The sequence below is a fragment of the Malaclemys terrapin genome, chromosome 20 (assembly GCF_027887155.1).
Source record: "Malaclemys terrapin pileata isolate rMalTer1 chromosome 20, rMalTer1.hap1, whole genome shotgun sequence".
NCBI classification, from domain to species: Eukaryota; Metazoa; Chordata; order Testudines; family Emydidae; genus Malaclemys; species Malaclemys terrapin.
In genome coordinates this window covers 15,045,874-15,061,855 of record NC_071524.1, presented here as the reverse complement: position 1 = coordinate 15,061,855, position 15,982 = coordinate 15,045,874, and the positions used below count along the sequence as shown (strand labels likewise).

The 15,982-nt window shown below is 59.0% G+C and overlaps 3 protein-coding genes across 3 annotated transcripts in view; 1 reads left to right on the top strand and 2 right to left on the bottom strand.

Moving 5' to 3' along the window:
• LOC128826648 (ribonuclease Oy-like) overlaps positions 1-403 on the bottom strand; it is a 12,500-nt gene extending 12,097 nt beyond the window's left edge. Inside the window, exon 1 of the mRNA XM_054010047.1 lies at positions 314-403. Within this exon, the coding sequence (XP_053866022.1) occupies positions 314-320 (7 nt within the window). The 5' untranslated portion in view covers positions 321-403. The remainder of the gene's footprint in view (positions 1-313) is intronic.
• The window catches only part of LOC128826650 (cytochrome c oxidase subunit 7A2, mitochondrial), a 6,345-nt gene extending 5,813 nt beyond the window's left edge, over positions 1-532 (top strand). The window contains exon 4 of the mRNA XM_054010051.1: positions 337-532. Within this exon, the coding sequence (XP_053866026.1) occupies positions 337-392 (56 nt within the window). The 3' untranslated portion in view covers positions 393-532. The remainder of the gene's footprint in view (positions 1-336) is intronic.
• LOC128826649 (synaptosomal-associated protein 25-like) lies at positions 336-15,982 on the bottom strand. The gene is made up of 8 exons (XM_054010050.1): positions 15,926-15,982; positions 9,610-9,762; positions 7,798-7,839; positions 6,943-6,991; positions 5,835-5,952; positions 5,286-5,420; positions 4,530-4,674; positions 336-3,485 (listed from the first exon to the last, which is right to left on the bottom strand). Exons 2-8 carry the CDS (start codon positions 9,679-9,681, stop codon positions 3,417-3,419), a joined length of 630 nt encoding a protein of 209 aa, XP_053866025.1. The 5' UTR covers positions 9,682-9,762; positions 15,926-15,982; the 3' UTR covers positions 336-3,416.

Below are 15,982 nucleotides of genomic sequence, written 5' to 3'. Positions count from 1 at the left end.
TGGGAGCCAGGACTCCTGGGTTCTATCCCCAGCTCTGGGAGGAGAGTGGGGTTCAGTGGTTAGAGCAGGGGGGCTGGGAGCCAGGACTCCTGGGTTCTATTCCCAGCTCTGGGAGGAGAGTGGGGTTCAGTGGTTAGAGCAGGGGGTCTGGGAGCCAGGACTCCTGGGTTCTATTCCCAGCTCTGGGAGGAGAGTGGGGTTCAGTGGTTAGAGCAGGGGGGCTGGGAGCCAGGACTCCTGGGTTCCGTGTGCATCAGGGGCAGGGGTGTATGGTTTAGGGCTTGGGCCTCTCTTTCTATTCTGAAAATCTTACCAGTCATTCTCTTGCCGTTCCAGGCTCCTGTTACTCCGTCTTCTCACTGGTCAGAGCCGCTTTCCCCCAGAAGAAATGAGACGGCAGTCTGGAATAGCTGGTTCCCCTCTCCCCCCGTCCCACTGGGCCCGTTCGGGGCTGGAAGCAGAGAGCGGAGAGCCATGTACTTTAAGAAAACCCCAACCCTCTGAAATCAATAAAAAGCACCTTTAAAAACTGTGTCAGGGTAAGACCCCCCCTTTGGGGGGCAGGGGGGGAGTGGGGTGGGGCTAATGTGAGCACAGTGAGGGGATTGTTTCTTTCCAAATACTGGAATGACTCTCAGCAGCTGCTGGGCTTGATCCAAGACTCAGAGATTCTGATTCCCAGCTCCGCCGACCCCACACTGCCTGTGCTTCAGGAATATCCTGTGGCAGAGGGTTCCACAGCTTAACAGGGATGGCCGGCGGGAGAAACTGACGCCGCGATTGATGCCCTCATTCCCTGATTCAGCTATCCTGTTGCCTTCATTTAGTTACTGAAACCTTTGCTTTGGGGGAGAAAGCGTGGGCTAGTGGGTTTGATTCCCGGCCCGGCCACTGGCCTGCTCAGTGACCTTGGGTGAGTCATAGCACCCCTCTGTGCCTCAGTTTCCCCATCTGTAAAATAAGGATAATGATACTGACCTCCTTTGTAAGCCCCGTATTGGAGCTACGGATTGTTGTTACTTAAGGGCCGGACGGCAATGGAATAAATATGCTGCCCAGGGGCCAATTGGGTGGGTCTCACAGATATGAGTGGTCTAGTCATTAGAGCAGTGGGAGGTTGGGAGCTGCCAGGACTCCTGGGTTCTATCAGTTGCCTGGTCCCCAGTGTCACTCTGAGCAGCCTCAGGGCAAACTGGAGGAGATTGACCCAAAGGAGGACAGGTTTAGAAAACCTGACCCAGGAGGGAAGGCTGAAAGAAGTGGGCAGGTTTAGTCTAGAGAAGAGATGGTTGAGGGGAGAACTGAGAACAGGCGTCAGTTACGTTAAGAGCTACATAAAGCGGACGGTGATCCACTGCTCTCCATGGTGGGTAGGACAAGAAGGAACTGTCCCAATCGGCAGCAAGGGGAATTTAAGGTAGATAGTAGGAACTCTAAGGGGAGGCAGGGCTACCTGGTCCTGTCTCAGCGCGGGGGGAGATGGATTAGCTGATCCAAGGAGGTCTCTTTTAGCCCAATATTCCTAGAATGCTATGGGACAGCACCCCCCTCCTCTGGAGCATTTACCGGCCGGCAAATTGGACATGGGGTTTGAGTTTATTGTAAAGAAAAAGGCGCTTTCCCTTTTTTTGTTGTTTTTTGTATTGTGCTTTGGAAAAAAAAATCACCTCGCTTACATCACGGATAAAAATAAAGAGGGCCCCTCACACAGACAGGGGCTTTGGTGTCACAGTGACAGATACGTTTGAAAACCAAACACACACACACACACAGAGAGGGATAGAAACCAGGGAGTCATCGGCATGCGCCCCCACCTCCCCAATCCAGCCGTCCCATCAGTCCTATTTCCCTTCATTTAGTTCGTGAAATGTTTGCTTCGGGAATATCCTGTGGTGGGGAGTTCCACAGGTTGCCAGGAAAGGATGGAAGGGGAGCTGAACCAGGGAAATCTCTGATGTCCCCATTCTCTGATTCATCTCTCCCATTACTCCTATTTCTCTTTAATTGGTTAATGAAATGTTTGCTTCTGGAATATCCTGTGGTGGGGAGTTCCACAAGTGACCAGGAAAGGCTGGAAAGGGAACGGAACCAGAGAAATCTCCTATAGTTCCCATTCTCTGATTCATCTCTCCCATAACTCCTGTTTCTCTTCAGTAAGTTAATGAAATGTTTGCAAGTATCCAGTGGTGGGGGGTTCCACAGGTTAACAGGGAAGGATGGCGTGGAGAATTGAACCAGGCAAGTCTCTAGCCTGATCCCTCTCTGATTCAGCTGTCCCATCAATCCTGTTTGGCTTCATTTTGCTACTGAAGCATTTGTGTCAGTTGATATACGGGCTTTCTTCAGAACAGCGTGGCCTAGTGGATAGAGCACTGGAGTGGGACTCCGGAGACCTGGGATCTATTCCCAGCTCTGCCACTGGCCTGCTGGGTGAGCTTGGGCAAGTCGCTTCCCTTCTCTATGCCTCAGTTTCCTCATCTGTAAAATGGAGATAGTGCTACTGACACCACCACGCCCCTTTGTAAAGTGCTTTGAGATCTAGGGATTATTAATATCTTGTGGCGTGGAGTTCCACAGTTTAACATGCTTCATAAAATCATAGGCTGCTCAGAACCCAAAGTTGGCTGGGATAACACACAAGAAAATCCCTGTCTCCCTCTCACCCCCTCCCCTACCCCCATTTCTCTCCAGACGGCAGAGTCCTGCCCAATCCCACAGCTGACTGGCCCTCCCCCAGCACTCATTATCTGCCCCTGGGAAAACCCATCTCAGGCAGGGGGAGGAGCCTCCAGGGTAGGGGCATGGGTGGCAGGAGCGGGTGCGGGGCATGAGGACCCAATCACAAGAGGAGGGGTGGGGGAGATTAGGGTCCCATGGGAGGCAGGGCTGTGGCCGTTTGAAAATAGAGCCAAATATCCACACGCCGCGCTCCAAAAATTCCCCCCGACTGGGAGAAAGTTCAGGGCCGCTTCCTCCTTCTGAGTCACTGCATTGGGGCATGATGCACAGGGGTCTGCCTTTCCTACAGTGGGTGGGGGGGGTCACATGTGTACCCCAAAGAGGATATAAAGATCCCTTCCCCCCACAACACATGGCGCCACCGTGTCTGTAGCATACTCCGTCCCCCCACCTGCCACTAAGCCTATCACCTTCAGCACCCAGGGACAGCCCTCTCCCACTGGAGCTACAGGAGGAGCTCCCCTAGCTGGCTGCAATAGTAAGGCTGTTATCCGCTAAGTGCAATGGCAGTGCACACACCCTACGCCCGCCCCCGGAACATCCGCGGCTCCACCTAACGCACGGCGCCAGAGACTCCAGGGCAGGTTGGACAGCAGGGACGGACGGACGGACGGACAGCTGCGACCGGGAGCCGGGGTGGGGGGGCAGCGAAGCGGGACAGCACGTGGCGCGGCGTCTCAGGCATTTTTTAGAATCTTCTTGGCCCGGGTGTTGGCTTCTTGGATGCGATCTTCGTTCACGGTGACCTGCGGGGAGAGGAGGCGGTGGTGGAACGGGCTCATGCCCTGATCCAGGTGGAGGGGAGGAGACAACTCGGGAGGCCACGGCTCCCTGTTAGGGGCTGCAAACCCACCCACAGCAACCTAAGAACCTAGTTCCCGAGCAGGCGGGCGGGGACGACCTGGGAGCGCTGGGCCTACCCCCTCGCTAGCCGCCGCCAGGGGGTTTCGAACCCAGGACGCCCCCGCTCGGAAGCCCAGCCCATCCCTCTCCCACTTGAACATGGCCCCGGAAAGGGGTCGCTGGGTCCTCCAATCCCATCCTCTGCTGACCCCATCAGACACAGATCATGCTCCATCTTTGACCCAGTTTTGTTGTTTGCCCCCCCCCCAGCCCCCGGCCCTTCTACTGTCCCAAACCCTCCACCCTCCGGTGCTTAGAAACCTGCTTCTAATCTCCAGCCTCAGCCAATCACAGACCAATTTCATCCCATTTCTTCTGGTGCCTTTAGCTTCCAGACCTTATCTTCCTGGGGTATTTCTAGACAGCCCTCAGCTCCCCGCTCGGCCTGCGTTTTGCCGGGCTCCACTCCTCCCTTCCCCCCACGCTCCTAGCAGCCTTTCTCTGCACCTTGAATTCAAGGAGGGAGTCGCTCCTTCGGCCAGCAGCAGTAGCCGGGCCATTATCCGCCAGCTGGCGCGGGATGCAGCGCACGATTCACAAGCGCGTGGCACCGGGTGAGCGTGCCCACCCTCCTTGGGCCGGGCAGCAGCTGGCGGCCGAGCAGTGAACCGAGCTGGAGGGGGGTTCTCAGCCTGGCTCCTTAGTGGGGGCCAGACACTGTCCCATCTCCAGCCCCCCAAAACCCAGCCGGGGTCTGGTCCCACAGGGCTGCCCCCAAACCCAGCTGGAGTCTGATCCCACAGGGCTGCCCCCCAAAACCTGGCTGGGGTCAGATCCCATGGGGCAGCCCCCTCCAGCATCCCACTCCTTTGTCGCCCCCTGCAGGCAACCGGGCTCCTGCCCAAAGGCTGCGTCTCCAGGCGGGCGTGTGGCCGCGCGGCGCTCACCTTCTCCATGATCTTGTCCACCTGCTTGTTCTGGATGTCAATCTCGTTGCCCACGTCCAGCGCCATGCTCTTCAAGTTGCCCAGGATGCTTCCCACCTGCACCAGGTTCTCCTCCATCTCGTCCTCCCGCGCGTCATTCGTTATTCTGGAAGATCCGGCCCCTCCCCGTAAGGTGGGGAGCGTCCTGCTCTGACCCTAAGCACTAACCGCACCAGCCTCTCTGCCACCTGGGCTAAGGGAGTAGCTCCCTCTGCGAGGGGGCAGTAGCAGGCTGTTATCCTCTATGCAGGCTGCAGCCACTAGGGGGAGAGGTTTAGCCAGCGACTGCATCTCTATGGGCTTTATTAGACCTTGGATTCCCGCTCCGTCCCCATTCAGGACCGCTCCCCAGCCAGGCCGTCTTTTCCGAGCCCCTCTCCATCGAGGCCAGCACCAACTTTGAGAGGAGAGCACCCCCTACTGAGCCCCCCATCCTGCCCCCTAACACCACGCTGAAACATTGAGTCTCTGATGGTCCAGAACCCCACCGGACTGTCTCAAGAACCTGGGGTGGGGGGGGTCAGGTCGTGAGGCCCCCCCAGATGCAAATAACCTAAGGGGTTTGGGGTCTCCCCCAGCGAGAGTACCTCTTCCTGAGCCACCCACCCCACTCCCTTGCCTTCCAGTGGGACACCAGCCGATGGGCTCCCAGCCCAAGGGGGCCCAGCTGGGCTCAGCCCCCTGGAGGTGCCTGGGGGCAGGTCCTGCTGGTCCTACCTGTGGATGTAGTCGCCGCTCATGACCATCTGCTCTCTTTCGTCTGCCACCCGCGAGGGCTGCGTGGAGACCACCCCGTCCTGGGTGTTGCCCCAGACCGCCTTGTACGCCTCACTGGCCTTGATGTTCTTCAGCCTCCGTAAAACAAGGATGGGGGGAGCCGGTGAGACCTAGGCCTGGGGGGTCTGACCCCAACCAGGGCAGCCAGGTGCCCCCTTTTCCCTGGCTGGGGTCAGATCCCACAGGGCAGCCCCCCAAAACCCAGCCGGGGTCTGGTCCCACAGGGCTGCCCCCAAACCCAGCTGGAGTCTGATCCCACAGGGCTGCCCCCCAAAACCTGGCTGGGGTCAGATCCCACGGGGCAGCCCCCCAAACCCAGCTGGGGTCTGATCCCACAGGGCTGTCCCATGCCCCCCTGGCGCCCTGAGATGCAGGGGTGTGGGGAGGCTGCGTTGTCACATGGGGCTGGGACCGGCAGGGCGGAGGTGATGGGGCAGCAGATCACAGGGGTGTCTCCCCTTCCAGGCGGGGGGCGGGGGGGGCACCTACTTGGCACAGGGGCAGACGCAGATGCCGCAGCACTTGGCCATGTCTGTCAGGTTCTTCTCCGCCTCCTTCATGTCCTGGTTGATCTGGTCCAGCCCCTCGTCAATCCGGTCCAGCTGTTCTGGAGAGGGGGTGAGGGGCAGGTGAGTGCTGGGGCCAGGGGGGCAGAGAGGCCGTAGGGCTGGGGGAGTCTGTGGGGCAGGGTGTTGGGGGGCAGATGAGGCCGTAAGGCTGGGGGACAGTGGGAGAGCAGATGAGGACATAGGACTGGGCGAATCCATGGGGCAGGGTGTTGGGGAGGCAGATGAAGCCGTAGGGCTGGGGGAGTCTATGGGGCAGGGTGTTGGGGAGGCAGACGAGGCCGTAGGGCTGGGGGAGTCTATGGGGCAGGGTGTTGGGGAGGCAGACGAGGCCGTAGGGCTGGGGGAGTCTATGGGGGAGCCTGTGGGGGGGGCAGGCTCTAGGTTGGCAATGGATTGAGTCTTCACCTGGACCTGCCCCCAGGTAGGAGGAGCCCGGGGCTGTCTCAGGATGCATGAACCCAAGGTGGGGTAATGGGGGAGTTGGGGGTACCAGGGGAGTTCAGGTCTTGAGGTTCACTTCCAGGTACAAATAAGCTACGGGGTTGGGGTTCGCTCCTCCCAGATGAGAGTAATGGGGGGGCAATGGGGAGCCAATGGAGAGCGCCCCTCCCACCCGCACTGAGAATTCAGTGCTGTGAGCTTCCCCACAGCAGTGTCCTTGGACTCCAGTCACCATGGCTGTGAGTTACGGGGAGGGGGGGTGATATTGGAGCTGGGTCCCACCCCTGCTCTCTCATGTGGTGAGCCAGCTCTGCCCCTTCCCTAGAACTGGTCCCCCCCCCCCAACGCCCCTGGGAGCCGCACAGCCAAGGGCTGCGGGTGGGGGCAGCGGGGTCTCAGGAACCTGGGTCCAGCAGAACTCAGGGGGACCCAGCCTTAAGCTGGAGCCGGTGCTGATCCAACCAGGCGGGTCTGTGACAGGAGTGACCTGATTGGGGGGGAGGTCTGGGAGTGTCCCCCCCCCTCCCAGGCACACACTGGCTGTGTCCTGCTCCTCCCGCCCCCCCCCACCCCAGCCTCTTCCTCACCTCCCTGTTCATCCAGCATCACCAAGATCTGGATCCCAGCGTCTTTGCTCTGCGATGGGAGAGGAGGTAAGGGGGGGGGGGGGGCAGTGTTAGCAAACCCCGGCCCAGCCACTGTGACACCAACCTCAGAACAGCGCTCTGATGCCAGAGGCTGTGAGCTTCCCCACAGCAGTGCCCTGCCAGGGACTCTGGTGCTGTGAGCTTCTCTGCAGCAGTGCCCTGCCACGAACGCCAATGCTGGGAGCTTTCCCACAGCAGTGCCCTGCCAGGAACGCCAATGCTGGGAGCTTCCCCACAGCAGTGCCCTGCCAGGAATGCCAATGCTGGGAGCTTCCCCACAGCAGTGCCCAGCCAGGGACTCTGGTGCTGTGAGCTTCTCTGCAGCAGTGCCCTGCCACGAACGCCAATGCTGGGAGCTTCCCCACAGCAGTGCCCAGCCAGGGACTCTGGTGCTGTGAGCTTCCCCACAGCAGTGCCCTGCCAGGAATTCCAGTGCTGTGAGCTTCCCCACAGCAGTGCCCTGCCAGGAATTCCAGTGCTGTGAGCTTCCCCACAACAGTGCCCAGCCAGGGATTCCACAGCTGTGAGCTTCCCTACAGCAGTGCCCTGCCAATACCAGGCTGAAGACTCTGGTGCAGTGAACTTCCCCACAAGAGAGCCCTTCCTGTTCCTGGCTGAGCTCTCTGATGCTGTGAGCTTCCCCACAGCAGTGCCCTGATCAGTTCCAACTGGGACTCCAGTTTACCAGCCCCAAGGTACAGCTGCCTTTGCTATCAGCTGCTGCACATCTCTGTATTAAAGGGGGTGCCAAGGGACCACCCCCCATCACCCCTGGGGTCCTGCCTCAGTTCTTACCTCTTCCACCATATGCAGCATCCGACGGGTGCTCTCCAGCGACTGCAGGGGAGAACAGAGAACAGGGTGTTGGTACAAGAAACGCAGCCCCCACTGAGGAGCTCAGTGCTGCATACGGGGCAGACGACTGAATTGCAGCTACCTCTGGGGCACGGCCCTTCAACAGCGCAGCAAAACCACCGCAAGCCTTCTTGCAGAAAGCGCCTTCCCTGCATGAGCTCTCCTGAAAATGCTCTGCAGAATGAAAGTAACTAGAGAAGAGCACGTGGGGTGGGGTGCAGTGGGGGGGATGTTATGGAGGGGAGGCAGGCTGGCCCGCCAACCTCGTGGTTACGATGTTACGCTGGGACTCAGGGGATCTGGGTTTGATTTCTGTCTCAGCCACCAACTCCCCACAAGACCTTGGGTGAGTGAGTGTGCCTCAGTTTCCCCACCTGTAAAAAATGGATGATAATCCTTCTCCTGTCTATTTAGACTGAAAGCTCTCTAGGTCCTTGTGATGTGTCTGGGCGGCACCCGGCCCGACGGGGCCCTGATCTCGGTCACTGTGTGTCTGGGCAGCGCCCGGCGCGACGGGGCCCTGATCTCGGTCACTGTGTGTCTGGGCAGCGCCCGGCGCAATGGGGCCCTGATCTCGGTCACTGTGAGTCTGGGCAGCACCCGGCCCGACGGGGCCCTGATCTCGGTCACTGTGTGTCTGGGCAGCACCCGGCCCGACGGGGCCCTGATCTCGGTCACTGTGTCTGCGCAGCGCCCGGCGCGACGGGGCCCTGATCTCGGTCACTGTGGGTCTGGGTGGCGCCCGGCACAACGGGGCCCTGATCTCGGTCACTGTGTGTCTGGGCAGCGCCCGGCGCGACGGGGCCCTGATCTCGGTCACTGTGGGTCTGGGCGGCGCCCGGCACAACGGGGCCCTGATCTCGGTCACTGTGTGTCTGGATGACGCCCAGCACGACAGGGCCCTGATCCCCATTGTGTGGCTGTTACTGTCCATGTGGGCTTTGCATTGAGAGACCCAGAGAGGTGTCTGCCCTGCGCTCACTGAATCTGTCCCCTCCTGGGCCCCCTAAAATGAGCTCCCTGCCAGCGGTTGTCCTGCCGTGGGGCAGCCCCCAAATCCCTTGGCTCCTGCCCGGCCCATCCGCTGCCCTCTGTGTGCCCTAGGAGGGGGTGAATTCACCACCTGCTGGGCGGAGCCCGTCTGAAAGGGGAACAAGGCTCGCAGTCACCAGCTGCTTCCCAATGGCCTTTCGGTGACCGCCGTATTCTCTGCTCCGCAGGGGCTCGGGAGCTCGGTTCCCAGTGACTAAGCGCCCGGTTCAGGAGCTGCCACCTCCCCAGTTGCCATTTTCACCCCAGCAGTCGCCATCAGGGGCAGGGGCCGGGATTTCCTTCCCCTCCACCTGGGCCTCGCTCTAGTCCCCGCAAGGCAGTTCAGATCCCTTTGTTCTCTCTGGCCCCATCCTTCCCCTGTTCCCCTAGGTGGGAGCATTTGCCCGTGGGTGGGGCGAGGGGCCTGGGAGTCAGGACTCCTGGGTTCTCTCCCCTGCTCTGGGAGGGGAACGGGGGCTAGTGGGTTAGAGCAGGCAGGCTGGAGTCAGGATGCCTGGGTTCTCTCCCCAGCTCTGCAAGGGGAGCGGGGGCTAGTGGTTAGAGCAGGCAGGCTGGAGTCAGGACTCTGCCACTGACTTGCAGTCTGGCCTTGCCCAAGTCACTTCCTCTCTCGGTGCCTCAGTTTCCGCAGTGGGGGTATTCACACGCCAGGCGCTCTGGGATGCTAGAGCTGGCCCCAGCACCCTCGTCCCTGCTCACCTCATCTGTGATCTGATCCACGCGGCGCTGCATCTCCTGCGACTCGGGCCCCACTGTGCCGTTGGCTGCCATCCTGCAGGCTCCCCGGCGGAGGGCGAGTGCCTTCGGGAACTCACAGGGCACGGGCTCCGCTTACGGCCTCTCCTGGATCACCTGCAGGGGGCGACGTAAAGCAGCTACACTTGTGTCCAGAGCCCTGCAAGTGGCAGACGAAGGCTGAGATTTCCAGCCTAGGGGGCTTAGACACGTCACCCATGCTGGGGGTGTCTAAATCTCCTGGGCCACTGGGCAACTCTCCACCAGGGTTTGTATACAAATCCTATTGGTTGGTGAGCTCAGCATAGTGTCTAGGACTAGAAGGGACTGGCATTTATTTATGGAGGGGAGGTGTGTCCTGGATGGATAGATGAAGAGTGATCGGAGGTGTTGGGGGGGAGAAAGGGGGTCCCTGGAAGGATGGAGGGGAGTGCTGGGTTGGGAGGGATGGAGGGGGGGTCACAGACAGATGGAGAAAGATCGGGGGGGGGAAAAACATATGAAGAGAGACTGAAATGACTGGGAGTGTTACATTAGAGAGGCGTGAATAGGAGGGGACATGAGATATACTGTGCCCAGGAGAGAGAAGGGAGCTTGGGCAGGGACCCCCCGCCTCATCACTCAGCGACAGGTGATGGAACTAATGTGGGGATTCAAACCCAACACCAGGAAATGCTTTTCCACACGAGACATCCGCCTGAGGAACTCACTGCCACTGGATGACACTGAGGATGGAAACTTAATGCAACCAACACCGCCTCTGGGTGGCGCTCGGTTGCCCTCTAGTGGTGACCACATGCAGGCGATTGAGCCTGCTGGAGCCTTACTTAAGTGAGCAGGGACGTTTAGCTCAGACAGGAGACGGAGCGGCTCACGCATTAAGATCCAGAAGTCGCAGGTCTCAGCCCCGCTGCCGACAACCCAGCGTCACACGGGCACGAGTCAAAAAGGGGTCGGACTTTGATACGGAGAACAAGAATCTGCCGGGGCAGGAGAGTTGAGGCCTCCTATAGGGTGACCAGACAGCAAGTGTGAAAAATCGGGACAGGGGGTAGGGGGGTAATAGGAGCCTAGATAAGAAAAAGACTCAAAATCGGGACTGTCCCTATAAAATGGCGTAGGCGTCTGCTAATTGAAAACGTGCTGAAATGCAAGTACAGAGCAGGCCTTTGGGCTCCATATTATTAAAGCTAAGTGTGAACAAGAGGGATTAATAAAAGCGAGGCAAGACGTGACCTGGGGGTGGGCGTTTCTGGCCGGTGTTGTAGGGGAATTTGGGGGTGTCTCGGAACAGTAGCAACTGCAGCATTTGCATCGACACAAACGAGAATTCAAACGATGTTGGACGACAGCCAATAAAGAAGTAGGTAATATTTGGGGGCCCGGCTTAAATACGGCAGCCAAAATACAGACTGGGTTGAAGGCAGGTTTAATTCATGAAGGGGTGTTGTTATAATTGGCTAGGGAAAGGCAGTACCCTGGTTTTCGAGCAGGGCACTCGTCTGCATCGGGGTGCTGTTAGCAAGAGGATTTTCGGTCCATTCTTCACGGGCCGGGACTGATGACGGTGAGTATCCACGCAGGGGCTGGTTCGATTGTAAGGGCTGTTTGCTTTCACTCATGATTTTTATTTTAAATCAACTCTTTAATTCTCTCTCTCACGGTGTCCTTCACAGCCCTCCCCGGAATACAATGGAAGGCTCCAACCATAAAGAGTTGAATTTGAGTTTGGTTCTGTTCCTTATCTGGAAACGATTCATTGGGAAGGAGTAAATCCAGACAGGGAGAGAAACCTCCCGCTTCAGGATTTCTGCTGATCTCTGTGAGAGGTCGGGGTGAGGGGCAGACTGTCCCACGTCTGCTACTGCTGGGTTCTGACCCTTTCCTCTGTTGCAGCCTGTGCTGGGAGTTGTCGGAGACGGGAGACCAGGTTAGATGGGTTTTGACTCTGTTCAGCTAGCATCTAGATGCCCTGATCAGGGATCAAGACCCATTGTGCCAGGCGCTGCACAGACCCCGACCGAGATCAGGGCCCCTGTTGTGCCGGGCACTGCACAGACCCCAACCGCGAACAGGGCACTGCACAGACAGAGCGAAAGACAGTCCCTGCCCCAAAGAGCTAAACAGACAAAGGAAGGGCTGTTTTCCTCATTTTACAGATGGGTAAACCGAGGCACAGAGCACCGCAGCGACTGGTCCGTGGTCACCGAGGGAGTCTGGGGAAGAGCGAGGAATTGCCTCCAGATCTCCCGCGTCCCATCGTTCCTCAGAGCGCCTTTCACACTTCCTCTGTATTTGTCTTTCGTTGTCCCTGATCAGATTTTCGCCCCTGTCTGTTTCAACCAACCCACCCACCCCTCATCTGAAGCAGACCCCGGCACTGCCAGGGCCAAACCCACAACACTGACATGGGTCAGAACCAGGCCAGAACTCCAGCCCCCTGCCGCCTCGCTGCTAGATCTAAATCCGTTCCCCTACGGCCTCCTGTTATGCCAAGATGCTCAGGTGTTACTTCGCCTCTGCTAATGTATGGAGAGAGATTTGCCAAATACCCTCCCCACTCACAGCCACAACACGCCCCCTTTCCTGGGTGGCAGGGGGAACCAGTGACAGGCTATTTTTAACATGCCTCGCTGGGGGGGGTGGGGGGGCCGACCAGCACCACAGGAGCTGTTTGCACACCTCGCAGCGCACAACAAGCGAGCAGCTGCAATCCGCTGCCTCCTAATGAGGGCTCTGCGGGGGAGAGGAGGTGGGGCAGGATGACAGGGGGTGTCAGCCCTGGGGCTGTGCCTCCCCGGCGGGATTACTACAGGCCAGGGAATATGGAGCAGAGGCAGAGCCTGGAGAAAGGCATCCTCACATCTGCCCGGGAAGCCCCTTGCTGCAAACAGTGACGCGGGTGTATCAAGAGGGGGCGCTCTTCCTTCCCAGTACTGAGCCCAATGGGGCACTAGGGGGCGCTGTGCCGCAGGGAGCGGGGATGGGAGCTCAGTAGGGGGCGCTCTCTCCTCACATGCATCTGACGAAGTGGGCATTCACCCACGAAAGCTTATGCTCCAATACGTCTTTTAGTCTAGAAGGTGCCACAGGACCCTCTGTTGCTTTTTACAGACCCAGACTAACACGGCTCCCCCTCTGATACGTCTCTCCTCACAGTCAGTGCTGACCACAATGTGACGCTAGGGGCGCTGTGCTGCAGGGAGCAGGGTGGGGGCTCAGTAGGGGGCGCTCTCCCCTCTCCGTGCCAGCCCCTGTGCGGTGCAAGGGGGCGCTGTGCCACAGGGAGCAGGGTGGGGGCTCAGTAGGGGGCGCTCTCCCCTCTCCGTGCCAGCCCCTGTGCGGTGCTAGGGGGCGCTGTGTTACAGGGAGCAGGGTGGGGGAGCTCAGCAGGGACTCCCGGGTTCTGTTCCCCATTTGGACAGGGAGTTTTGCCTAATGGTTCAAGCAGGTAGGAGCAAGACATAGGCCGCAGAGTGGCGCCTAGCGGTTAGAGCGGTGAGGACGGGGTGGACACGGACTCACGATGACTGCACTCAGTTCTGGCCTCTGCCACTGACGTGCTGTGTGACCTTTCAGGCAAATCCCAGCGTTTCCTTGTGCCTCGGTTTCCCCAGCTGGAAAACAGGGCTCCTACGGCCCTCCTGAGAGGAAGGACAGGGGAGGCTGAAGCGCTGAGAGAGATCCTTACGGTGAAGGGACAAGAGCATCGGTCTTAGTGTGTTATGTCATTGCTGCCCATCCCCATAGCATCTGGGCGCTTTCCGCCGTCACAGCAATAGCAACAGACTCAGCCGCAGCCCCGAGGCGCGAGGGCCAGGCCTCAACTTCCGGCAATGACTCAACCACCTGATGCGCTGTCTGCTCTCTGGGGACGTGAGCCGGAGCACCAGCCAAGCGCCCCTCCACTGGCTGATTGCCAGGAAAATAATAAACACCCCAGGTCTGCGTGAGGCGGGGACGGACCGGCCTGCAGCCCGGGGTCGATTAACCCTTGATGAGACCCCGCCTCCATCCCATCCCCGGATCAATCCCCTTCTACCAGGCAGACCTCCCTCGCTCCCTACTACGAGCCGGTGATGGGACAGGACCGTGTCCCTTCTTCCCCTCCCCCCCCAGCATGTGGGTGTCTCCTGAGTTATAAAGGGAGTCCACGGAATCTCGGGGTCTAAATAGGGGACCCCAATGGGGCATTTTTAGGGTGGCTTGGAGCTCAATTTCGCTCCTTCCACAATCCAACGGAGCTGCTTCAAATGACGCCTAATTAGATGCAGTGAACCTTATGCAAAGGTTCTCCCAGCAGGGGGCGCTGTGGGGAGCAGGGCAGGAGCTGGGTGTGGGCGGAGCTCTCGGCTACTCCAGTCCCAGCCTCTCCCAGCAGGGGGCGCTGTGGGGAGCAGGGCAGGAGCACTACATGTGGGGAGAGCTCATCCTTATAGATGAGCAAGTGTGGGCGGGAGAGGGGCTTAGAGTCAGTACTCCCAGGAGTCCCGGATTCTCCTTCCAGCTCCCACACAGATTCACTGGGTGACCTTGGGCAAGTCCCTGCCACGCTCTGCGCCTCAGTTTCCCCATCTGTAACATGGGGAGTATAGCGCTGGGCAGAGCCGGGAGGAGCTCAGCGCTCCTTGGATGAGCGGCGCCAGCGCAGGGCACTGACTCGCTGTGGTTCTAAACTCCCCTGCACTGTAACTTCCGCTGAACACATTATCCGTCGTGCGGCGACTCAGAGACCATCATCCAGGGATCTCAGAACGCCTTAGAGATGTTTCTGAATCTCCTGTGAAGGATCATTATCCCCATTTTACAGGGAGGGAAACTGAGGCACAGAGTGGCGGGGAAGGTCACAGCCAGCCAGTGGCAGTGCTGAGGAATAAAACCGAGGACCATGAGTCCCAGTCCCCCCTGCTCTAACTCACAGACCACCCCTCCCCTCCCAGAGCTGAGGAAAGAACCCAGGAGTCCTGGCTCCCAGTCACCTGTTCTAACCAGTAGACACCACTCCCCTCCCAGAGTTGGGGGTAGATCCTAGGAGTCCTGACTCCCAGTCCCCCCACCCTGCTCTAACCACTACTCAGATCTGCAAACTAAAGAAACCACCCTTGTAAACCCCAGACCTGAAATTTAGCAGGGCCGCCCTGTGCTTTGGCCAGACCGCACCTATGATCCCCACACAACATTAGGACCCAGGAAGGACCAGGGCAACGGGCCTGGTTCCAGCTCTGCCACTGATTCATTGCGTAACCTTGGGCAAGTTACTCCCTCTCTCCGGGGTTCATCTCCCAGCCCCACAGACCGGCTCCCAGCCGGCGACATGGGTCCATTTCACACGTAGCCAGATGGAAAGCCGGCTCCTTTGTAGGTGGCCACATTTAGGGTTTGATCCTGTTGCGTGCCAAGTCCCCCCTGCCCTAACTAGTTCCAACTGCCTCCTGGGTGGCGCTGAGAGCCCCTCCGCTCCTGCTGAAATCAGCGAGCCGCAGGCGGAGTGAGTGGGGGGTGCTGGGCCCACGGCAGGATCAGGAGCTGGGGAAGCACATGGGATTGCCCTGCCCACGGGAAATCCGGGCTGTGTCCCCAAAACCGAACATTCGAACCTGTTCACGGAATAACAATTCCAAACACGTCCATTCGGGAACTTCAAAATGACCCTGTGGGACAGATTTGATCCCGTCCAGACATGACGGTGCAAATGGGAATCGTCAACAGGAAAGCGCTACATGATAGTATTTATGTTGGGATCGTCTTTTTGTTCTGGGTCTGTACAGCACCTGGCCTAAGGGGGGCCTGATCCAATACTGGGATGCCAAGGTGCTACCATAATACACCTAATAGCAACACAAATGTACAAGGGCTGAAAAGGACCAGCCCAGAGGAATGATCCAGATGGAAGTGTGAGGCTGGGAGGGGGGTGGAGAGATAGATTGACCAGCCCCCCTCCCTCCTGCCAGCCACAGACTGCCCCACCCTTCAGACCCCCGCCCCCTCTGTCTGGAATCTTCATGGACCCCATCTGCCCAGGCCCCCCGAAGCCTCCCCCAGAACCCCCTACAGTCCCCCATCTCCCCTTTCTAGACACCCCAATTCTCTCCAGACCACACCCTCCTTTCTCCATCCTCCTATCCAGACCCTCCTCCCGAGACCCTCCACCCCTTGCCCTGATCCCCTCCCACTGCCCCATCCAGCCTCCCCTCTACAGACCCGCCCCCATCCCTAGGGCTGGGAGATCCCCATCCCCCTGCAGCCCCCGCCCCAGAGGAGGGGCTCCCTCCCCTCTTACCTGTTGCTAGTTCGCTTCCAGGATCCCTGTTCTGCGTCTAGTCGCAGCAGCTCAGAG